This window comes from Lemur catta, chromosome 14, assembly GCF_020740605.2.
Source record: "Lemur catta isolate mLemCat1 chromosome 14, mLemCat1.pri, whole genome shotgun sequence".
NCBI lineage: Eukaryota > Metazoa > Chordata > Mammalia > Primates > Lemuridae > Lemur > Lemur catta.
The window spans coordinates 11922665-11949335 of NC_059141.1; the positions used below are offsets into that span (position 1 = coordinate 11922665).

Below are 26671 nucleotides of genomic sequence, written 5' to 3' on the forward strand. Positions count from 1 at the left end.
AAAATAACATCCACTCTAGTAAAGATCAAACCTGAAAGTTCAAGAAAAATGCAACTATTATAGAATTTAGTATACATTTGAACACAGAGATGAAAAAGACTATTCTCCAAAATTTAAGGATAAAATCAACTTAATTTTGGTCTTTGTGATGAGGTTGAATAAATGTCATATCATTTCTTGCCACCATTAGCTTTGTGTTATTGCACTAATCGTAAGATTGATATAGTCCTCTTTCCTAAAATCTTTACACTCAGTACTTTGATTTTGTTCTTCACACATGGGAAAGCTCTTATGAAACACACTAATAGGGGAACTAAGTACACATATCAATGAATTAAAAGTGGGAATTGATAAATACTGGCATATCATTTCATAACTGTTAATATGCAATGAATGGACTAGGTACATGAACTGATGTTTCTTTCTATCCAAACTTATTCTGTCAACATTTGTGAAGCAAAAAGCACTAACAGACTTTGTGTGTTTAATTTTAACCCAGGGCAAATTTTTATGACTGAGTGATAAACCCACAAAACTGGAGTTGGTATTGGAAGTGCTTACGCTATTAACTATAATGATACCAGTGGGCATCACCATTTTTAAAAGTGTAAGAAAAATCAATGAGCAGATTGTCATTACAGAAACTCATTCTGCATCACACATATCACCCAAGAGATTGATATTTTATGCTTGTAAAACTTAACATAAAATTAAATTGCAAATATTTTCTCATAATCTACTAAAATTATGGCCTAAAGCAATCCACTGCTAATATGAAGCATTTGTTCAGCTCTAGTGGACATATTTCCTATATGATTTATGTGAAAGAAGGCTTCATTCATTTGCTTTGTCATAGATTTAGTAATTAGGTTCCTTTTCTTATATGAAGCCTAGAAAGTATAGAAACTTCTTTAAAATTAAGCCAGCAAATATAACACTGAATTATTAATAAACAATAGTCAAATTTAAAAACTTGAGGTCACTGCTCCTTGTGTTTGTGACTATTATCATTTCAAACATCAGCCGTTATTTCATTATCCAAATGTATAAAAAGCATCTAAATATTCCATACAGAAATTACATTTTCATTTTTCAGGAACAGAATCAGCGTAACAAATTTCAAGTAAAAAAGATTGTGATTTATTTTCCCGTGGAATCTAAAAGATTAAAAATAATTTCAATTGTTTGCCACCCCCAAAATAAAATTTAGGAATAACAGAAAGGAGAGTTGTCTTATCTATTGGGATGTGAATAACACTGAGTCCATGAGGTATAAGAAAAGGGGCCTAAGCAAATTAAAAAGCTTCTGCACAGCCAAGGAAACTATCACGAGAGCAAACAGACAACCTACAGAATGGGAGAAAATATTCGAATGCTGCACATTTGATAAAGGGCTGATAACTAGAATCTACACAGAACTTAGGAAAATCAGCAAGAAAAAAATCAAACAACCCTACCAAAAACTGGGCAAAGGACATGAACAGGAACTTTTCAAAAGAAGATAGACTAATGGCCAACAAACATGAAAAAGTGCTCAACATCTCTAATCATCAGGGAAATGCAAATCAAAACCACAATGAGATATCACTTATCTCCAGTGAGAATGGCCTTTATCAACAAGTCCCAAAACAATAAATGTTGGCATGGATGCGGAGAGATAGGAACACTCATACACTGTTAGTGGGACTGCAAACTAGTAGAATCTCTGTGGAAAGTAATATGGAGATACCTCAAAGAGCTACAAGTAGAACTACCATTTGACCCAGCAATCCCCTTACTGGGCATCTACCCAAAGGAACAAAAGACATTCTATAAAAAAGACATCTGCACTAGAATGTTTATAGCAGCACAATTCACAATTGCAAAGATGTGAAAACAACCCAAGTGCCCATCAATACATGTATGGATTAATAAAATATGGTATATGTATACCATGCAGTTCTATTCAGCCACAAAAAACAATGGTGATCTCGCACCTCTTGTATTATACTGGATAGAGCTGCAGCCCATTCTACTAAGTGAAGTATCCCAAGAATGGAAGAACAAGCACCATATGTACTCACCATCAAATTGGTATTAACCGACTTAACTGACCAACACTTAAGTGCACATATAGTAGTTAACATTCATCAGGTGCTGGGCAGGTGGGAGGGGGGAGGAGGGGGTGGGTATATCCACACCTAATGGATGCGGTGTGTGCTGTATGGGGTATGGGCATGCTTGTAGCTTGTCTGAGGGATGGCCATGCTTGTTGAGTGGTGCAAAGGCAATTTATGTAACCAAAGTGTTTGTACCCCTATAGCACTCTGAAATAAAATAAAAAATCTATGCACTAAGCTTTACGCTAAAATCTATTTAACCTGAAAAATTACCAGATTTTATACCAAAGTATAATATAATAGGCAACTCTTACCTTAAGCATTCTGCATCATTTTGAGGCTTTTTATTGATTCTTATTTTTTCTGCCTGTAGGTATTTGGTAGTACAAATGGATTCCTTCTCTTCATCTTCAAAAGCTAAACAATTAAAAAATTCTTACAATCTTTTAAAAATCAAACATAAATGTTTTTTTATTCACTCATAAGAACAATACTCAAATTTTTGGTGCCTGCGTGTAAAATGTACATAATAATGATTTTTATTTTCTACTTTAATATAGCAATTAAAGGAACACAAAAGATCTTAACAAAATTTGTGACATTAAAAACACATGCTTTAACACTGATATATGTTTTATCTATTCTTTTTTATACCAACAATAGCATTATATTCCAACAGGTTAATACACTTTGAAAGAATGATATGACCCTGTTATGTGTATATAACTACATTTATCAGCAATATAAACTAACTCATGAAGGTAATACCTTTAAGTTTTCTCTGGAGAGCAAATAATTCTTGCATCAATTCACTCTTTTGTTTTTGGAGTTCATTTAATGGGCCACTGTCACGTTCCAGTGACTTCATTTCTAGAAACAAATATAATAGCATCAAAAATAAAATAATTATTAATAGGAATAAATTTAATCAAGGATGTAAAAGATATGTACACTGAAAACTACAAAACACTGATGAAAGATATTGAAGACAACACAAATAAATGGAAAGATATCCATGTTTATGGATTGGAAGAATCAATATCGTTAAAATGTCCATAATACCCCAAACAATACACAGATTCAACGTAATCCCCATCAAAATTCCAATGGCATTCATAACATAAATAGAAAAAAACACTGCTAAAAAATCTAGAGAAAAATAGACAAACAAAAAACCACATTTTAAGTATTTAGACTATGCCTTACATATGTCAGCAATTATTAACTTTTCCTTATTTAGTAAAAATTTAAGCAGCATATGGTCAATAAGAAGCCCCAACTGGCTTCCTTTTGCCACCTAAGAATTGTTTTTAAAAAACTGACCAGCACTTATTAATTACCAACTGATTAATAAAATATGAAAAGATAAGTTAGTTGATGGTTAGGCTACCAAAAGAAAATTCAAAATATGTAATATCACTAAGTAACATAAACTTCCTTGTGAGATAATAAGAAAACTCTATCCTTTGTAACAAAAGCATATTTAAAATAACATTGCATAGTACTCATTATATGGCTACAAGCTTTCACAATATTGCTAATACTGCTCTTGGACCTAAAATATCCTTCCTCCCTTTATTCCCACAACAAATTCCTATTAATCCCTTAAGACTCATCTTCTAAATTTTCAAGCATTTTTTCTCTTCTGCCCTGCCTTCCGGAACCCCAGTTACACATTTATTAAACTGCTTGATGTTGTTCCACATGTCTCTGAGGAGCTTTTTGATTTTCTGAAGTCCTTTATTTCCCTCTGTGTTTCAGTTTTTAAAGCTATCTCTTCAAGTTCACTGACCTTTTTCCTGCAGTCTCTGATCTGCTGTTAATCTAACAATTCTAGGGAATTGTTCATATCAGATATTGTATTTTCTAACCTCTAGAGTTCCTTTGGTTCTTAATACAAAACAATTTTAATTGAAATATAATTTACATACCATATAATTTACCCTTTTAAAGGATAAAATTCAGTGGGGTTTAGTATAGTCACAGATTTGTGCATCCATTTCCGCTATATAATTTTGGAACATCTCCAAAACAAAACTCCATACCCATTTGTAGTCACTCCCAATTTCCTCCAGTTCCCCCAGCCCTAGACAAGCACCAATCTACTTTCTGAATATATGGATTTGCCTATTCTGGACATTTCACAAAAACTGAATTGAACAATATGTGGTCTTTTGTCTGGCTTCTTTCACTTAGCGTAATAATTGCAAGGACTACACATGTTGTAGCATGTATTGGTATTGCATTCTTTTTATGCCTAAATAAAATGCCATTGTATAGATATGTTATATTTTGCTTTCATATATACATCAGTTGACAGACATTTGAGTTGTTTCCACTTTTTGGCTACTATGAATAATGCTGCTATAAATATTGATGCAAGTCATGCGTCATTTAACAATAGGGATACATTCTGAGAAACGTGTCCTTAGGTGATTTTGTCATTGTGTGAACATCAAAGAGTATGCTTACACCAACCTAGGTGGTATAGCCTACCACACCACCTATAGCTATGGTAGAGCCTATTGCTCCTAGGCTACAAACTTGTACAGCATGTTACTGTGCTCAATACTGTAGGCAATTGGAACACAATGGTAAGTATTTGTATTTCTAAACATATCTAGACATACAAAAGGTACAGAAAAATACAGTATAAAAGATAAAAAATGGTACAGCTATATAGGGTACTTACCATGAATGGAGCTTGTGAGACAGGATGTTGCTCTACGTGAGTCAGTGAGTGAGTGGTGAGTGAATGTGAAGGCCTGGAACATTACTGTCCATTACTATAGACTTTATATAAAACACTGTACACTTAGGCTACACTAAATTTATAAGAAATATTTTTCTTTCTTCAATATAAATAAACCATAGCTTACTGTAAGTTTTTTACTTTATAAACTTTTATTTATTTATTTTTTTTTTGAGACAGAGTGTCACTTTTGTTGCCCGGGCTATAGTGAGTGCCGTGGCATCAGCCTAGCTCACAGCGACCTCAAACTCCTGGGCTCAAGCGATCCTCCTGCCTCAGCCTCCCGAGTAGCTGGGACTACAGGCATGCGCCACCATGCCCGGCTAATTTTTTCTATATATATTTTAGTTGGCCAGATAATTTCTTTCTATTTTTAGTAGAGACGGGGTCTCGCTCTTGCTCAGGCTGGTCTCGAACTCCTGAGCTCGAGCAATCCACCCGCCTCGGCCTCCCAGAGTGCTAGGATTACAGGCGTGAGCCACCGCGCCCGGCCTATAAACTTTTAATTTTTTTAACTTTTTAACTTTTTTGTAATAATACCTAGCTTAAAACACAAAACATATTGTATGGCTGTACAAAAATACTTTGTTTCTTTATATCCTTATTCTATAAGCATTTATATATTTTTTAAATTATTCATTTATTTTTTTACATTTTAATCTTTTTTGTTCAAAATTAAGACACAAACACACACATTAGCCTAGGCTTCATAACCTTGCCAACACTATTATTGTTCAACTTTATTACAGCCGCCTTAGTGGTATCTCATTATGGTCTTGATTTGCATTTCCCTGATGACTAAAGATAGTGAGCATCTTGTGGCCATTTGTCTTTTTCAGGAAAATTGTCTACTTAAATCCTCTGTCCATTTTTTAATTGGGTTGACTTTTTATTGTTGAGTTGTAAGAGTTCTTTATATATTCTGGATATGAGTCCCTTATCAGACATATGATTTGTAAATATTTTCTCCCATTTTGTGGTTGTCTTTTCACTTTCTTGATAGTATCCTTTGAAACACAAGAGTTTTTCATTTTGATGAAGTTCAATTTTTCTACTTTTTGATTGTGCCCTTCTCTTATCTCAATCTGCTGCTTTTCCTAAAGGCTGCCAGTGACCTCCAATTGCTGCTTCTAAGTCCTGGTTGACAGCTCAGCAGCAGTCAACATGGGTTGATCACTCCCTCAAATGCTCTCTCCCCTAGGTGACCCCAATTCCACACAATAATGTGTTTTGCCCATCTTTTTTGAAGCTCTTAGACTCTTTGCTGGCTTTCTTTTTCTTCTTGCTTTGAAAATCCTGGTGTTCCTCAGGGTTCTGTCCATTTTCTTTCAATACATAATCCCTAGGTGATTCCCAAAATTTAGTAGCTCCATCCCAGGCCTCTCTCTGAGCTCCTGACTTAAATATGCAACTACCTAATTGACATCTATACTCAAATCTCTCAATTGGCTAATCAGTATCATCCTTCAGATCTCACTTGCTCAGGGAAGTCTTCCTTAACTGTCTACTCCACTTATTAGGTTAGGTCCACTTATTACATGTTCTCGTATCATCTTGTGCTTCTCCTTATGAAGCAGTCATCAACTTATTATTATCTCATTCACACTTTTGGGGATGGAGCATTAAACAAAACAAAGTCTCTGCCATTATGGAGATTAAAGTTTCATATGGAAATATCATGAAATACCTTGAGACAGACTTTCTGAAAGTATGAAGAACCAACAGTATTAGATTCCCTGGAAGCAAAGCTATTAAAATAAACCCATATTTCTGGAAAAAGGAACAAAAAGTAGAGGGTTCCTACAGTATTTGTGATATCAGATACTTTTTTTCCTTTATCAATTTTATAGAGGAAAAATTTACACAAAGTACATCCATTTAGAGCATACAATTCTATGAGTTTTGCCAGTCATTTACATCTGTGAAACCACCACCACAAGCATTAATCCATATATTTCCATCAACCCCCAAAGATTCCTTGTGAACCCTTCACAGTTCATCCACTTTGACCCAAGCAACCATTGCTTTGCTTCTTGTCGCCACAATTAGTTTGCATTGTGTCTAGCTTCTTTCACGTACCATATCAGAGATGCATCCATGCAGCAAATCTATCATTTCTATTGCTGAGTATTCTACTTCATGGATGTATCAATTTTGTTTATCCATTCTCCTCTTAATGGACATTTACATTTAGGTTTTGGTATTATGAATAAAGCTGCCAAAAATTTAAAGCATGGGTTGCGCTTCATTTCTCTGAAGTAACCAGTTGTGGAGTGGCTGGGTTATATGGTAAATTTATGTTTAGTTTTTCAAGAAATTGCAAAACAATTTTCTTTTTTTTTATTTCATCATATTATGGGGGTACAAAATTTAGGTTACGTATATTGCCCTTGCTCCCCTTGCCTGAGTCTGAGCTTCAAGCGTGTCCATGCCCCAGATGGTGCACATTGCACTCATTATGTATGTATACACCCATCCCCTCCCCCCAACATCTGCCCGACACCAGATTAATGTTATTCCTATATGTGCTCTTAGGTGTTGATCAGTGAAACCAATTTGACAGTGAGTACATGTGGTACTTATTTTCCCATTCTTGGGATACTTCACTTAGTAGAATAAGTTCCAACTCTATCCAGGAAAATACAAGAGGTGCTATATCACCATTGTTTCTTATAGCTGAGTAGTACTCCATGGTATACATATACCACATTTTATTAATCTGCTCATGTATTGATGGGCACTTGGGTTGTTTCCACATCTTTGCACTTGTGAATTGTGCTGCTATAAACATTCTAGTGCAGATGTCTTTTTTATAGAATGTCTTTCGTTCTTTTAGGTAGATGCCCAATAATGGGATTGCTGGTCTACTTGTATCTGTTTGAGGTATCTCCATATTGCTTTCTACAGAGGTTGCACTAGTTTGCAGTCCTACCAGCAGTGTATGAGTGTTCCTATCTCTCCGCATCCATGCCAACATTTATTGTTCTGGGACTTGTTGATAAAGGCCATTCTCACTGGAGATAAGCGATATCTCATTGTGGTTTTGATTTGCATTTCCCCGATGTTTAGAGATGTTGAGCATTTTTTCATATGTTTGTTGGCCATTGTTCTGTCTTCTTTTGAAAAGTTTCTGTTCATGTCCTTTGCCCACTTTTTGATAGGGTTGCAAAACAATTTTCTAAAGTGATTATACCATTCATTTTACATTCCCATCACTACCATATGAGTTTCAGGTGCCCCGCATTCTTGGCAACACTTGGTATGGTCAGTATTTTGAACTTCAATTAAATACATACACAATAATATTTCACTGTTGTTTTCATTTTTATTTTTCTAATGACTAATGATATTGAGTATCTTTTCACATGTTCATTGGTCATTAGTACTCTCTTGTGAAGTTCAAATATTTTCTCCCTTTTATAATCAGCTTTTTTCCTTTTTTAAGTTGTAAGAGTTTATTATATTCTGGATAACAGTACATTAGCAGATATATTTATTGCAAATATTTTCTCCAAGCTGCGGTTTGTCTTCTCATTTTCTTAAGTGTCTTTGCAATTTATTTTAGATCCAATGTGCTTTTTCTTTCACGGTTCATTTTTCTTGTGTACCATCTAAGAAATCATTGCCTAGTCTAAGATGGCAAAGATTTTCTATTATGTTTTCTTCTGGAAGATTTATAATTATAGATTTCATGTTTAGGTGTATGTCTATTTTGAGTTATTTTTAACATGGTGTGAAGTAAGGCTTAAGAAGCATTGTTTTGCAATGAATATCCACTTGTCCCAGCACCATTTATTGAAAAGACATTTCTTTCCCCACTGAATTGCCTCGCCATCTTTGTTGAAAAACAGTTGACCACATGCATTTCTACGTCTGGACTCTTTACTGTTCCAGTGATCTATGAGCCCATTTTTAAGTCAGTGACACATTATCCTGATTACTATAGCTTTTTAGCAAATTTGGAAATCAAGGAGTATAAACCTTTAAATTTTATTCTTTTAAAAATTGTTTTGGCTATTCTAAGCCATTTGTATTCCATATAAGAAGGCATTGTTATCACAGATGACAGCTCCATGTGTGTTATTGCCCCTGAAGACCTTCCAGTAGGACAAGACGTGAAGGTGGATGACAGTGATATTGCTGAAGCTGACTATGGGTAGGCCAAGGCTAATGCGTATGTTTATGCCTTGGTTTTTAACAAAAAAGTTTAAAAAGTAAAATAAATAAATTTAAAAATAGAGAAAACCTTGCAGCTTACAGAATAAGGACACAAAGAAAAAGTGTCTTTGCATAGCTGTACAATGTTTGTGTTTTATTATTACACAAGAGTCAAAAAGTTTTAAAAAATTAAAAAGTTTATGAAGTAAAAAAGTTACGGCAAGATAAGGTTAATTTATTATTGAGGAAAGAAAAATATTTTTTATAAATTTAGTGTAGCCTAAGTGTACAGTGTTTATAAAGTCTACATGAGTGCACAGTAATATCCTAGGCCTTTGTATTCATTCACCATTCACTCACTGACTCACCCAGAGCAACTTCCAGTCCTGCAAGCTCCATTCATGGTAAGTGCCTTATACAGGTGTACCATTTTTTATCTTTTATACTGTATTTTTTTTTTTTTACTGTACCTTTTCTGTGTTTGGATACATTTAGAGAGATGGATACTTACCATTGTGTTCTAATTGCCTACAGTACTCACTACAGTAACATGCTGTACCAGTTTATAGCCTGGGAACAATACGTTCTTCCTTATAGCCTAGTTGTGTAGTGGGCTGTACCATCTAGGTTTGTGTAAATGCACTCTATGATGTTTGCACAATGATGAAATCACCTAACAATGTATTTCTAGGCCGTATCCCTGCTGTTAAGTGACACGTGACTGTAGATGGATTTAGGTCTACCATTTTATTATTTGTTTTCTGTCTGTTCTCTGTGTTTTTTGCTCCTCTGTTCCTCCCCGGCCACCCCCACCCCCCGCCCCGCGTTTTTTCAGATAATGTAAATATTTTTTAGGATCCCTTTTCAATTTCTATATTGTCCTTTTAGCTCTTCGTCTTTGCATTTTTTTCCTTAATGGTTGTTCTAGGAATCAAAATAAACATCTTTGGTAGGTTTTCTACAAGATGCCCTCCCCCTTGATTCTCAGCAGTAAGAAATGGTGTGAGGGCAAAGATAAAATTCAATATTCTTAGGAAGTCAAAGTCTCAAGATAAAATCTGGAATGTAAATTTAAAACCCTTTTCACAGACCTTAAAAAAATCCAAGGTGATGCCTAAAAGAACCATTCAGTCAAACCATAGGGCCATTAAGAATCTTAAAGATACTGTCTCTCAGTAGTTTTAGAAGCAGCCCAAAGAATAAAAGGATTTATCTCAAAGAGCTTTGTAGTTGTAGCTTTTTTCCTAACAGAATGAACCTCAATAAGATTCACATGAGAGCCACACATTTTTTTAAGATAATTATATTTGCATAAACTCAGTGAGCTTGGACTGAAATGGACAGAAACAGGAAAAAATAAAAAATGAGCCCCCAAATACTCAAACTTTTACAGGATGAAATGAGGCTGAGAAAACTAGCAGCTGTGAACACAAGCTATCTTTTAAAAAAGGAATGACTCAGAGAAGGAAAACAAGAGCACAGAGGGTGGAACCAAGAACAATAGAGAATCATTCCCAGCAAGGAGGATGACTGAATCTTATCAAGGAATTCCCAATATTTGCCTGGCTCAATTTCAAAACTGCTATGGAAGAATGACTCCCATGTTTCTGCTTTCTGAACAGAAGTGTCTCTAGCAATTATCTTATGCTTATCTCACCACAGTACACTGGGCATGTGAGGGGCAAATAACTAGTTTCTTTGGTCTGAGGTCTTCAGATCAAGAGGAACTTTATTGAAGGAGTTACATAAGGAACTACAATTAAGGAGTGTCATCTGCAACTGAACCTGATTTAGGTGAAAAGATACTGAACTTTAAGCTAATGCTATAATAGAATCTCTGAAGTTTGAAAACTGTGATTTATCCTTGACTTTCCCTATTTCTGTTCACATTAAATAGTAGCAAAGTCCTCTCCTTCTTCCTAAACATCTCTTTAATTCACCTCCTCCTCTCTTTGGCAACTGCTTTAATTCAGGATCTTATCATAGATTACAATAACCTGCCTACCAGTGTTTCTGAAATAAAACTCTCCCCACCTCACTGTGTAACCTTATGTCCTAGCGTGTATTGGATTGATGATAAAATGAGGATTATAGCACCAGTCCTAACACGTATTGTAGTTTCCATACCATTGTACTGTAAATATCTACTTATAGATTTAATCCCTCTGCTTTTTACTTTTATATCCCCAGGACCTAGACCAGCACCCATCACATAACAGACATTTCTTTACTGAATGAATGACCAAATGCTCATGTCACATGTGCTTCTAAAGCATTTAAGACTGCTCACAATAAAAGATACATATCCATTAGGATAATTAAGATAAAAGTAAAAGGATAGCTATACAATAATCCAGTTTGCTTATGAAAAAGTTAAATTTCTGAAAAATTGATTCATTCAAAATAAGTTATTTTCATTAATGTAAGACAAATGAGGTGGTACTATGTATTCATACCCATTTTCAAAATGTTTGCCTGGTTTTCTAAGTTAGATATTTCAATCTTGACATTTTCTTTCATCAAAAGTTCTCTTTTCTTTGTTATTTCATACTCATTATTGAAGTCTGTAATTTCTTTCATAAATTTTTCCTCCTCCTCCATTACTTTTTTCTTTGTAGCCTCCTGAAAAACAGAAAAGATGAAATATAGGTGTTAGTTGCAATAATATTTTTCTTTAATGATTTAAAATATAATTATTTGGAATTATTATCAATGAAAGTATAAAATTATACTTCCTGGTATTACTGAAAAAAATGCTTTTTTCTTCTAGTAATATGAAAAAACCCTGAAGCTATTATATATTAACAAGCACCTATCTTCAGATGAAAGATATATCCTTAAAGTTTTGGGAGAATTATTGAGCTAGAATCCTACCATTCATCATTATATCTGTGTTTATTTGTATATTAAACTTCATAATCATATTTGCCATTTTATCATTGCAATATAAAATTAGATGGTAAAATAATTAAATGACCAAACTTAAAAATTAAAATCTACACTCAAAAGAATTACTACTTTACAGGAAACAAACAAACAAACAAACAAGGATATCTAAGACCTTTTAAAATATAGACAATGAAGGTAAAATTACGTATGCATTTCAAAATCAGTTCTGAATGATAGTTTAAATTTTATGAAATATCAACATGACATGGAAATAAGAATTTCAACTATGGACAATGCTTGAACCTAAACATTATTGCATGTTTCTATTTTTTCTAAGACATGTCAATGAATTTTGACCCACATTTTGAAACTGGCCATGTCCTTCAAAATCACCCAATCTGTTGGTTCTGACTTTTGATATGTAGTTCAGTATCTTTAAATGTATTTTCTTTAAAATGTCAATTAATATTTCTAAACTGGCCCTGTCATTCAAAACTACTGCTCAGACTGCTGGCTCTAAGATAAAAAGATAAACAAAATCCATGTTTTTACCCACATCCACAAATATGCCTAAAGTGTCAACCTCTCTGCCTTTCAAAAACATTAAAACCAAAGTCTCAAAGCCTGAGCAATTCAAATCAGTTTCACTATTTCTTTTGTGCTTATTACAATTGCAAATAATTTCTATATTGCATCCCTGCCAGTAGAATTCTTTCAAACTATATTACTCTACCAATTGGTTTTAAATAGCACTTACTACTTTTCTGTATCTGAAAAGTACTATCTGCCAATATGCAAATGGATAATTTTCTAAAAGTACACCTAAGTATATCTAAATACTTTTGACACAGTTAATAAAATAGATTTTTCTAAGTGGCTGGAGACTTACAAAGGTTTGGAGAAGCATATTCCTTTCATTTGTAATTTCACTGAACTGTCTTTCTAAAGCATTTTCATGAGTTTTCAAAAGGTGTAAGAAGAAGGATTTTTCAGAAAACTGCTGAACCTTCAAAGTAAAAAAACCACCAGAAATCAGAATGAAACAATTAATTAGGCATTTTAGGGTACCTTAGTTAATAGGAGAGATTAGTATAGTATAAAACATTTCCTGTATTAATCTTTAAAATGCAAAATTCACATTAAACATCTTATTTTATATGTATTACCTTGTATTATTTTATAAGTACTTTATAATTATAATTTTATAAGCTCCTCCCCCAGTAAGACTACAGCTTCCTCAAGGGCAGAGAATGTGTTTTTGTACCTCTCCATACTTAGCACAGTTCTTAGCTTAGGTACTAAGGCTTTTAGAGTACACACACTGAAATCTGCTTCAAAACAGCTTGTTTTAAAGAATACCTTTCTATTCTCACAACTTATAAGGAGGATATGGATGAATAAATCATGTACACAATGTGACTAATAAAATAATGAGATAAAATCTACAAGGCATAGGCAAAACCCCAGTCCCATGACTATACTTATATCAAATAAAATATAAGTCTGCTAAAGTCTTCAAATGGGGTTTGAGAATTTATTTTTTTAAATTTTAGCACTTTATTTGGTTCTAAATAGCAAAATATATAATAAACATTAATATTAGACATGCAACTGTTATTTCATTTGGACCTTAAAAATTATCATCTCCTGAGACATGAATATTGAAACAAAAGTCAGGGAGCTTTAATATATACAAACTAAAAATGATGCTGGACTGGAAATACTGTAATCTTTCTACTGTGTTTAGTATTGGTCCTCATAAGAAAACATCACTTCCAGTTTGTGGCTGTTCCCATCTCTGCAGAGAAAAGAAAAAGGATATAAATCCAAGTTAAATTGCAGAAAGCAAGATTTATGTTAGTTATAAGAAACTTCCTCAAGGTGAGAGACAGGTTGTGAAATCTCTGTCCCAGAAGATATTGAATAGTAAAGAGCTTAGATATAGTCTAGTCTAGAGGCAAAGGGTTGGCTTAAAAGACAGTTTGAAATATTATAGCTAAAAAGTCCTAGAAATATTGGCATTAAAAAAAAGTAGCCAAAATAAAACAGAAAATGTGATCTTACATTTTTATAAGATCATAGACTATCTACCCACACCTTTAGTTAGTACTTGATGCTGTTCTCAGCAACCCTATTTTAAGAAAGACAACAATAGAGAAAAATTAGGTACAATTTACATGACCAAAGGAATTGAAATAATATTTTAAAAGTTGGGGAAAGGGAGAATAGGGCAGTTAGTATTTTACTGTCTGAGAAGTCAGAAATTAGAAAACATATGGCCAAATCTATAAAATGATATAGAAATTGATAACAAGGACAAACAAGAGTATGATCATGAATTGTGCCACAGTTATTTAGAATAAGAACATATTTCAGGGCTATTCAGTATTGCTTATGTAAATAAGAATAAAATGAAGTCCATAGAAGTAAAATACCTTAACAAAGGTTATATAACTATTACTATAATAGGAGCAACCCCAGGACTAAAACCCAGTTCTGACTTCCTTTCTTCTAAATCATGATGTTAACCTGGAAATATTAGAACTATTCCAAAGTAATGAAAAGGTAATTCTGGAGCTAAAAAGGGACTTCAGTCTCTGATAATAGTATAAGTGGAAAGCATATAAATTTAAAAAGCATTTGGAAAAATTATCAAATACTGGATCCATCACAGCTTATTGAGAAGGTTGCTTGCAATATATACCTAATTCTGAAAGTTGCTACTATGGACAGTAATCAGGAATACTCACAAAAATGCTCTAGAGACCAGATGTTGGGCTGGATAAATTCTGGTTTAATCTACTAAGATATTTCAAGTACTATGCCCTTCAGAATCAAAATTCCTGAATTCTGTTTCTATCACTGATCTGTTGTAAAAAGACCCAAGTCAAAACCCAAAAGTGAAGAAAATATTACTTATCAAACTAAGAAAGGTTTAAATGAGCCTTAAGCAAATTTATTATTCAAATTCAGAAAAGTTTTATGTTAAGAACTCAGAAATTAAGGTTCTCTGTCTCAGCTAACAACAACTAAGGGCTAAAATTACCACTGAGCCATGCCCTTTTACTTAAATGGGAGAATAACAAATATTAAAAAGAGCTATGTGACATATTGGCACTTGACTGGAATATTTTACCATAACCTAAAAATTGAAAACTATATACCAGAAACTAAAAAGTAGACAGCTGTTTTAAAGATTTATAAAAAGAATATATCTATAATCTTCCTCTTCCTAAAATTCCATGCAAATTATCCATTTTGAGGTCTTCTCTGCTTATTTTTATTATTTTGACTCTCTCTTCTTCATTCCCACTTTCTACCTTACCTTTTCTTTTCATCTTATACTTTCACATTTTCCTTTCTTTTCTTTTTTTTTTTTTTTTTTGAGACAAAGTCTAGCTCTGTTTCCCAGGCTAGAGTGCAGTGATGTCATCATAGCTCACTGCAACCTCAAACTCCTGGGATCAAGTGATCCTCCTGCCTTGCCCTCCCCAGTAGCAGGGACTACAGGTGCGTGCCACTACACCAGGCTAATTTTTTTTTCTTATTGTTCATAGAGATGGGGGTCTCACTATGTTGCCCAGGCTGGTCTCTAATTCCTGGCCTCAAGCAATTGATTCTCCTGCCTCAGCCTCTCAAAATGCTAGGATTAACAGGCATGAGCCATGACACCTGGTCCATACTTTCCTCTTTTAATCAAGATCTAAAAAGTCCCAGAGCGTCAATAACTGAAGAAAGATTACAGTTACATATTAATTTTTAAATTTACTTAGGATCTATGATTAAAAAAACCATTTAATATAAGAAAGTCTTGGCATGTAGGGGAAATAGCATGATAGAGAAAGGGACAGGAGTTTGGGAAACCTAAAGTCAGGAAGAACAAGAATAGATGCCTACAATATGCTGATTCACATTGTTGAAGACATCAGTAGATTAAGGATGCAGAAGGTAAATGAGGCCTAGTATTATTAATATAGAATTGTCATAGTTTTATGGAACTAAAGGGACAAAAAACTTTTGGATCTGTCCAGTTCCTCTCTGCCAAGTGGTAAATTATTAACTCTTCAGAAGTAGAATAGCTTTTCATAGCTACCTGTATGTAGAATGCTTTGGGATGTTCCTTTTGTGCTTTCTGTTGTCCCAACTAATTTCTTAAGTTATTTTTCTGTTCTTGTGGTTTGAAAACCAGACCTACTACTGTGTAAAATTTAAGTGAATATTCTCAAATGTAACCCTGAACATATTGATGGAATCAAAAGATGAATAATTATCAGAAATCTCTCTTACCTTTCTTCTGTTACAAAGGTGATGAGTTGGAATCAGAATTGGGAAGATACTACATGAGATATTAAATTGTGACATAAAAAGTATTTCTAAACATCTTTCTCTGAGCCAGGTTTGAATTGAGGCACTATCTTATATCCATGGTAGCTCGAACTGTTTATTTTATGATAAATAAAAACTTTAAAAACTATTAGTTCTGTCTCTTTTTTTTTTTTTTTTTTTTTGAGACAGAGTCTCGCTCTGTTGCCCGGGCTAGAGTGAGTGCCGTGGCATCAGCCTAGCTTACAGCAACCTCAAACTCCTGGGCTTAAGGATCCTACTGCCTCAGCCTCCCGAGTAGCTGAGACTACAGGCATGCGCCACCATGCCCGGCTAATTTTTTCTATATATTTATTTTAGTTGGTCAGATAATTTCTTTCTATTTTTAGTAGAGATGGGGTCTCGCTCTTGCTCAGGCTGGTCTCGAACTCCTGAGCTCAAACAATCCACCCGCCTCGGCCTCCCAGAGTGCTAGGGTTACAGGCATGAGCCACCATGCCTGGCCTCTGTCTCTTGAGTTATTCAAAGATCCCAAGAGGCTATTAACAATATAAAGAAAAGGGTGGGAAGTCCCTAATGGCAGTAATACAAATTTTTCTTTCTCATTTCTCCCTGTCCTCTGACTAGAAACAAACAAAAAAAAATTTGCATATTTAAAAGTTACATTCTAGAATCAAATAGCCAAGCTTTGTCAGAAAATGTTGCTGCTTTGGAAAATTTTAATTTATAGCAGTGCCAACTCCCTGGTTAATTCTGCTTCTCTCAGCAATAAAGATTGTTTTTTCCTTTCCCTGTTTTATTCCTCCTGGGATATTTGATTTTTTAATGGAGCTTATACTTTTCCTGGTGAGCTGACTTATCTGGTCAACTAGGTCAGTTTTCAGCAAAAGCATGATTTGTGACTTTTCACTACTCTTGCTGCCTGGGTGCCTTTAGGTATTTTTCTACCAGAAGAACTTAAAAATTGAAAATGACTGAGGATTTTAAATTAATGTTTGGGTCCAAGTACGCAAAGTACAGAGCTACTCTTTGTTATGGTTGCTGCTGTTAAAAATAATCTCAGCCTTGAGGAACTGACATTTTGCTGATTAAATGCTCTGCCCAATAGCATGATAGGCAACTTTACATAAAAAAAAAAAAACAAAGAGTTATGCAGGAGACTTCACCTTCCTAAAATCTTAACAATTGGGGAAAATAATGTGGTTGTTACAATTACGATAAAAAGACATTTTAAACACTGGAGTACGCCAGTGAATATTGTATTGATTGATAACAGATGTTAAGGTTTTTAAAAAATAGATCTATTTTTATAAATACTTTTCTAAACCACAGATGAAATGCTTAAAGAATAACTCACTTTGACATACTAATCCTAATACAGTAAGCAAGGAAGTTTCAACATTAGAAAACACTTGTCATTACAATGGCTCCTAAGGTTTTCCAGGACCTGCACCCCCTCATTCCCATCTCCAACCAGTCTCTGCCTCACTCATCTCCTTCCAGCCCCACAGACCCAGCCTCTTGCCTGTTCCTGGGACACACTAGGCACACTCTCTAAGGCCTTTGCACCCTCTCTGTTTCCTCTGCCTGGAAATCTCTTTGCCCAGATTCCTCATGGTTTGTTTCCTCAGCTCAGTCAAGTGTTCCCTTTTCATTGGGTTATCAGGATGAGAACCACAACTATTTAAGTTTGATCTAGAAGTTCTTGTTAATGTAATACGACCAAAACAACAACAAAAAGGAATAAGAGATATAATCATTAAAAATGCTGACACACAATTCTCTTTCTTGTTTGTTTGGAGCCAATGCCATCATTACATACCTAATAAATCCAAGAAAATCTAGTGAGAAACTGTTAGAAACAAATAGGAGTTTAGTAAAGAGGCTAGTAACAAAATAAATACCAAAATCTATTCTAGTTACCAACAATAAATAGAAATAAGTAGGGGAAATATTCCATGACAGCAAAATCAAATAAAATACACAAATAAATTTAGTAAGAAATATCTGAGACTTATATTAAAAACTCTCTACTGGGGACCATAAAAGAAAATCCAAATAAATTGAAAAATATCCTGTATTCTTGAATATGATTCAGAGTTGTAAGTACATCAATTCTTCCCAAATTACCTCATGAAATTAATATAATCATAATTAAAATCCCAATGATTTATTAATAGCTTCTTAAATTTTCCAACATGATTTTTAAATTTATCTAAAAAAAAAACAAACTGTGAAAATAATCAGGAAAATTCTGAAAAATAAATTACTCTTCCAGAGAGTCAAAGATATTATATTTTTAAAGCTAATATACTTAAGCCAATATGATGCTGGTGCCAAAAAAGATTAATAGTAGAATAGTACAGAATATCTAAAAACAGACACAAATATATATGTACACATATATACACAAATACACACACATACACGAACACACACAGATTGCTATAAAGCTAGTGCTTCCAATCAATGGGTAATGTGTGACATTTAAATAGGCAATGATATTCATGTTTTCTTTAAAATATTAAAGACAAAAAATCACTGTAAAAGTAATAGAAAAAGACATTGTTTAAAATCTTAAAGTGGAGCAGGCTTTCCCAAGCCTGGAATAGATTCAGAAAAAAACAAATGAAAGGATTAAAAATTCTAGCAACACAAAAATTCTAAACTTTGATTAGAGAAACATATCATAAAAACCCAAGACACAAATAATAAAGCTTGTAGCAAATGACAAAGAGTAATATCTGTAATATATAAAAAGCTAGAAGACAGTAAGAAAAGACAAAAAAAAGGACAAATTATATGAATAAGTAAATCACAAAATAAACATATATAAATAAAAAAGTTATGTTAATAAAAATTCAAAGTAAAACTATAAAAGATGCCATTTTTCTTATATTTGGAAAATATTGATAACTTCTAGAGTATGAGCAGTGAAACTGTGAGGATATAACCTGGAACAACTTTTCTGGGGGAAAATTTAGAAATTATGAAAAGTCCTAAAAATTACATATACATCAACATAACAATTTGATTTCTAAAACCTTATCTTAAAAAAGTGCACAAAGCTATATGTATAATATTGTCATCACAATGATGTTAGTGATAGCTAACTTATAGTAATAGTAAAAATTATCAATAAGAAATTAGTTAAATAAAATATGGTATAGTATTTAATGGAATACTATATAGCTATTAAAATTGCTTATTTAGATATATATTAACTGAAATGTCCAGGATATAGTGAATAGAAAAAAGCAAATTATTTAAGAAAAAATATACATGCATTTAAACAATTTTGAAAGAAAACCTATGAAAATATTAACTGTGTGGTAGGATCATGGGTGATTTTCATTCTGCTTTTTGCCTAACTATTTTTGGAATAATGTGAAATAAACATGTATTACTTTTGTAAATAGTTGGAACAGTAAAGCTGTTTTAATTTTTAAAAAAAATCTACAGCATGTTCACCAAATATAATGTAGAAGGCCCTCAGAATTTCCTGGGACTATCACCCACTCTTTCAGTAGGGATATATTCAAGCAGTCCTAATAAAGACAGAGAGGAGCAGAAGCACATAATAACAAGACCGTTTTAGAGTAAAAATCCAATCTGTTTCCCACTGCAGTAGTCACATATCTCCCTTTCCTTCCTCTTTTCTCTCTTCTCTTGGGAAGAATTGATTAGAGTTTTAACTAGGAGAAAATGGACTATATTTGAAGCCATGAAACTAATCTGAATCAAAGAAGCTGAGGTATGCAGCCTTTCAACTTATCTTGAAATATTAATCCAGGCAATAACAATTCATAAGACCATATAAGCACCAATGCCTGTATGAGAATTCTTTCCAGCAACAGCAGGATCACAGGCACAGCTGTGAGCAGCCAGTTTGCCTTTGATCCCTTCCATTCACCTTTTCTGAACTTACCTGCTGTTCCAAAGGCCATAGCAAACCTAACTCTACTCTATTCAAAATAACTCCTGCACTACAAAATTATTCTTCTCCTTTTTCTCAAATAAAATTCTCATTCCCCAAAAGCTGCTGATCTCAGTGAGATATTAATCTGATTAGGGAAACAGCAATAAAACACAAAGACTGATAGGTCAAAAACATTTTATAATGATACTTCTTAATCTAAAAGATGGTTCTTGGGGAGATATTTTGAAAAAAGGAGACTTCAGTGTTACTTGACAAGTCAGGGGGCAGTACTTTACCTTACCTATCACCACATCTTCCTATTCAGGATATAAAACAATGGAGTGCTGAGGTAGTGGTTTTTCACTTACTGCTTTTAATGGAAGAACTATAAAATGTCACTGATTCTTTAAAACATACATTTTCCTCCTCCTAATAAGAAAACTTGGCACATGAGCAAGAAATGATCATTCCTCAGTCAAGTAAAGCTATACTATGACTAATAGCAATTGGGTTGGGTATACTCATATCAGTTGGCAAATGGTTTTAGCTCTAAGAAGATAGTTGATTCTTCAAGATCTCAAGAAAACAGGAATAGGACAAAGAACAATTTATATGTTGTAACTATTGGCAAAGTACAGGTGTGAACAGATCTCACAGAATAAAAATATGAACCCTCTAAAAAATACAGTTAACAGAAGAGAAAAAGAATTATTTGAAAGATTACAGAGAAGAGCACAGTACACCTCCATAATATTTTACTACAGGATGCAAAAAAAAAAATTGTTAATTACTTGATGTCTTCAAGAGGATGAAAACAAAGATATGTCTACCAAAACACAATAGCAAGCAAGGACATAGGAGAATAAATTAAAAATATAACAAGCTGAGATAAAAAGAAAGGCAGAAAATTAAAGAAATGTGAAAAAAGGGGAGCAACACTGAATTTAAATTTGCAGAGAGCATTAAATAACTAACTAAACTAACACTGCAAAAGATGGAATCAGTGATGCAAAGTATAAAAAGTTCTCCCAAACTGCTGGAGAGTAGTGTCAGAGAACAGAGAACAAAGATTTAAACTATAACAAACAGGAATATTGAAAAAGAAACTAGAACATAATAGCTGAAGTTAAAATGAAAGGCTCACCCTTGTTCTGGACAAAATTGATAGATACATCTGTGTACAAATTTGGAATTATAAAGGTAAAAAAAATTCTAAAAGGAACCAGAGAAGAAAAATGTAGCAAAACAGGTTACTTAAACCAGGCTGGTTTCAATATTCCTCTTCTGCATTGATAAATTTCAGAAGATGATACTGCCAGATTTATAAAATTTTCTAAAAACAGTTTTAGTCAAGAATCCTATACACAGACAAGTTGTCATGCAAGTATGAAGACAACATATTAATGGCTTAGAAAATTTATCACTCACATATTCCACCTGCACAATTACTCTTAAACAATTACACAAATTCATCAAAAAAAATAAAAATAAAAAATAAACACTCAAGAATGAAGAATTTGAAGCATTCAAGAATTTTAGGGTGGAGAATTCTGGTTAGTATGGCAGAATAAGGAAAAGTGGAAAGGCCCCACTTTCTAATCCAAATACAGATAAATGCCAGATAAAATATAACTACATTTAAAATACACATTACTTACATAGATAAGTCAAACGGAAGAGAGGGAAATCATGCCAGAAACAACTCAGGGTAAAGACGGTGTGTTAAAATTCAAGTCCGCAGGAGTAACAGATATGGGCCCTAGGGGCTAGGGTTTTAAATGCCCACATAAGATCAAAGGTCAAGGCCAAAGGGAGCCAGAACTGGGCTCACTGCACAGCCAGGAATTGAGAAGTATCTATGCCAGCTACAAAAGAAAAATAACAAAACTCCACCCATTGGCCTGGAGATGCAGCATTTAAATGAGTTGCATCCCGCTGAAGGATGAGTTGAAGAGGAGTCATATTCCATAAACTTGAACCCCAAACTATTCATGGATGTGAGATTCAAATATTTATTCCACACAGTGCAGAAATCCTGAGCTCAGAAATTTCACATAAAAAATGTGCCTGAACAGGGGAAACCTGCAAGGCACTAGCAGCAGGGGTGAAACTGCTTCTTGGGGACACTTTGTCTATCAAGGGAATGTGTAGGACTGCCAGGAAAGATAAGCTCTGCTAAAAATAAGTTCACAATAAAACATCTTAAAGTTCATAAGAAAATCTACCACCATGTAAGAAAGGCATCCATGAAACAAGCAGAATTCATAGACAAGGAAAATAGAGAACAGAGAATTCTATGAGAAAAGTTTTAAATTAATTTATTCACTCAATAAATATTTGTTTAACATGTACTGTGATTCAGGCACTGTTCTAGATGCCAGAAATAACAGCAGTGAACAAAATAGATAAATTTCTATCCCTCATGGTGCTTACATTCCATTGGGGGAGACAAATAATAAAGAGATCAATATGAAATACACCAATAGGTGCTAAGTGCTACAAAGAAAAATAACATAGAATAAAGCACAGAGACAGAGACATATGGGATGAGGTAAAGTTATTTTATATAGAAAGGGCAGAGAGGGGCCTCTACAGAAGCTCTTCTCAAACTTTTTTGTCTTATGACATTGAGTATTTAGGAGTATTTTGTATTTCTTTTCATTTTATTGTTTTTGTGAATTATGTCTAGCAGTATTTTCTGTATCAAATATTAAAGCTGGGAAATTTTTAAAACATTTAATCATTTAAGAATATCAATAATAATCTCATTACCTGCTAAAATAAATACCATCTTTTTATGAAAAAATAATATTTCTAAGACAAAAAAATTAGAAAGAAGAGTTGCATATATATTTTTTACAAATCTCTTTAATGTCTGGCTTAATAGAAGATAGCTGGACTCATACCTGCTTCTATTCAATCTTTTCCAATATGTATTTTGGTTGGAGTATGTGGAGTGCACAGATATGTATGAGAGTTGGAAATGGGAGGAGTATTTTAATACTGTTTTCAAATGATTGTGCATATTATTTTTTGATACTATACCAAAATTCCATAAGTGGTATCCTTAAAGGATAGTTGCAATGTGGATTCTGAAACCATGTCAATGAACTTTTCATTTTCTGTTATAATAAAGTTCACTGGTTTATCTTGCACTTTGCATCTTTTATCCATGCACAGTTTGTAACAATATGCATTAATTATTTGGAAAATATTGCTTCATTGAAGATCCTCCAAATGTTGATACATTTCATAATATGATATCAAAAATAACATTCATATTCATTAATATCACTTACAAACTCATCAGAAAAATCTTTGAGCATTGGTAAGCTGTCAAACTTACAGTGACAGATATGAGTCTTCCAAAATTCTAATTTTTGTTTGAAAGCTTGAATTTTATTATTGGCAAAATAAAAAAAAATGATGTCAGATATTTGCTTTGACGTGATAGCCTCAATGCGTTTAGTTTTGAGAAAATTTTGCCAAATACCCAAGTCTAAATAACTATAATTCTGACTGTCAATTATCCAAGTAAAAATGGTGTTCTAGAAAAAGAATAGCTAGTTCACATTGCAACTCAAACAATCGCACACATGCTGTCCCTGGAGGCAATCACTATACTTTGGAATATAAAAGTACTTTAGGTGAACTTCCATTTCATCACACATAATATTGAAAATGCGTATACTCAATGGTCAGTTTCAATAAAAGTAATATTTTTTACACTTTAATCAAGAGCATAAAAACCAGCAGTGTTTGTTTTCTTATTGTGAGTGCATGGCAGGGAGGAATATGATGACTATGAGTACAGTTTGGTACCACTGCCTTGATTTGTGTTAACAGTTTTACTTCACACAGCTTTTGTACCGTCAATGTGCATGTTAGTACAGTGAAAACATCAAATGGTACCTTTGTATTATTATGAAAATAGTATGACCTTACAGACTCCTTGAAAGTGTCTTGAAGACTTGATGGGAATAAGACCACTGGGGCTTAGGACCCCATTTCTGAGGCCGTGAGAGGAGAGGAGGTGAAGGAATGCTGCCTGAGCAGGAGCCGGAGATAAGGGCAGAAGTTAACTGCCTAGTTGGGGGGACATTTCAGCGATCTGGGAGTACAGCAGAGCAGACTCCCGCCTTAAAGCCTGAAGGGCCTCATGCCTAAAAAGATGTAGAGTGGCTTGACTTGAAAGCCACCCACAGCTGCAAAGGAAGATTGCAAATTGTCAGCCTGAGAGAAGAGAGGCCAGGCTTCAACTCTTAAACACCAGGTTGAGTTCTTTCCCTTGCCTTTCTCAGTAGAATGCCTCAGCTAATGGGAAGCTAAGCTTCCAATTTAGGAAGTACTAATCTCTTTGTTCCTCAATCAAATGGGCCACAGCTGCTGAGTTCAGAGATACTATCTATACAGACCTTAAGGCATAGTTGTGCTTAGTAATGCGCTATGTGTTCCTGCTTCTATAGATAAAAGAGTAATTAGCTAAGACATCTTGTGATTATTAGGGGAGACTTGAAACTTCTACACATTGTAACCCACGAGCTTTTCACCTGTGAAATCATTGTAATCTATAGCATGAACAAGAGAATAAAAATGGGTGCTAGATTTCAGTACCACCTGGCTCACGGGAATGCTGGTGGTCCCCTGACTTCCCCACACTCTTTCACCTTATTTTTTGTGTCCATGTCTTTTTCTCTCCCATCTCTTGCAGTGCACACTGCCCGGGGACCCGGTTCTATCAGGGGCATCATGAACCCCCGATAGGGACTCCTATGAATCCACAGATCACACTTAAAGAATCAATGGTCTAGGGTGACAACTGAGCAGAGAGCTAGGGTAACCGTCAAGATTTGCATGAGACTGTCCTGGTATTAGCACTGAAAGTCCTGGATCTCAGGAGGATAATTAGTCACCCTCCGGGGAGGGATATAAATGAAGTAAGCATGCATGACAGAATAATAGCCTAGGGAAGAAGCATTTCAGGCAGAGGAAACAGCAAGTACAAAGGTCCTAAGGTCAAAGAATGGTTGGTATATTCCAGAACAAAAGAACCCATTACAAAGGTACACAACCCTAGAAAATCTGATTGTTCCCAGGTAGGTTAGCTACTGGAGAATGTCCAACACAATACTCAGTGGACTCTCAGTGATTCCTTTTGCCTATTTCCAAGTTTTGGGTAATTATTCATGACAAATGTGATAAGACTTTCTCTATAGAACTACACAGAGAAAATTAAAACCAATCACAAACTATTTTAAAATGAGAGCATCAAAAATTTTGAGTTTACAGTTAGGTTTATGTAATCGAAGTTGCTTGATGTCAATCCTCTAATTAAGGAAGAAAGGTGTTATTTAATTTATTTGCCAGTTATTCATGATGTAATTTAGAAGTTGCTCAATGAATGTTTCTCGAATGAATAATTATCCAATGTGCAATTGGAGATATTTAGGGGAAGTGAGGAACACAGCTAACTGATTTTCTGAGAAATCATAAGTCAAAGAGTAAACTTTTAAAAAGGAATTCTTTTGTGTTGTATAGTTTTGTAAGGCTAGAAAACTAAATTTTAATCTCATGCTTTCTGCATACTGAACCACAGATTTATTGTTTTTTTAATTAGAGGATTGTTCTCTCAGTTCCTGGAAAGGAAGCATTTTTTTTCTGTTCAAAACATTTCCTAATATTTCAGGCTAAACTATTTATTTAGAATAGCTCTTAAAGGAAAAAAAAAAGGAATAGAGGCATTGGTAAATTTTAAAATTAGAACCAGTACAGAAGATTTTCCACTTTGTGGATCCAAGCCAGGAAATGTGCAACTTTTGTGATGTATAAATACTTGCAAACAGAAAGGCTATCTGGTATATTGCTGTAGAGTTTGCTCTAAACTGCTATTACTATGAAATGTTCTCCAGACTTCCTTAAGATCATGAAAACTAAGTTGAGAAAAAAGAATCCAATAAATGCTATATATATTTAAAAATATTTTTCACTTCATTTAGAAATGTAATCATTTTAGTTCTATTAATATGAAGAGAGATCACTACTTCTCAGAGACAAGGTATCCCCATGAAACAATTGTAACCAGAAATATTACCATTAATCAAGGAGCTCATGTTAAGAATATATGTGCCAGCTAGGCACAGTGGCTCATGCCTGTAATCCTAGCACTCTGGGAGGCTGAGGCGGGAGGATCTCTCGAGGTCAGGAGTTCAAGACCAGCCTGAGCAAGAGCGAGACTCCGTCTCTACTAAAAAAAAAAAAAAAAAAAAATAGAAAGAAATTAGCTGGACAACTAAAAATACATAGAAAAAATTAGCCAGACATGATGGCGCATGCCTGTAGTCCCAGCTACTTGGGAGGCTGAGGCAGAAGGATTGCTTGAGTCCAGGAGTTGGAGGTTGCTGTGAGCTAGGCTGATGGCATGGCACTCTAGCCCGGGCAACAGAGCACGACTCTGTCTCTAAAAAAAAAATAAAAGAATATATGTGCCAAATGGCCAATATGCATCTGAAAAAATGTTCAATATCAATGTCT

The 26671-nt window shown here is 34.1% G+C and overlaps 1 protein-coding gene across 1 annotated transcript in view; it reads right to left on the bottom strand.

Annotated features, from left to right (window-relative positions):
- CCDC172 (coiled-coil domain containing 172) overlaps positions 1-26671 on the bottom strand; it is a 45500-nt gene that overhangs the window by 11267 nt on the left and 7562 nt on the right. Inside the window, exons 3-6 of the mRNA XM_045568279.1 lie at positions 12788-12904; positions 11466-11631; positions 2868-2969; positions 2414-2516 (exon numbers count right to left, since the gene is read on the bottom strand). Coding sequence (XP_045424235.1) covers positions 2414-2516; positions 2868-2969; positions 11466-11631; positions 12788-12904 — 488 coding nt within the window. The remainder of the gene's footprint in view (positions 1-2413; positions 2517-2867; positions 2970-11465; positions 11632-12787; positions 12905-26671) is intronic.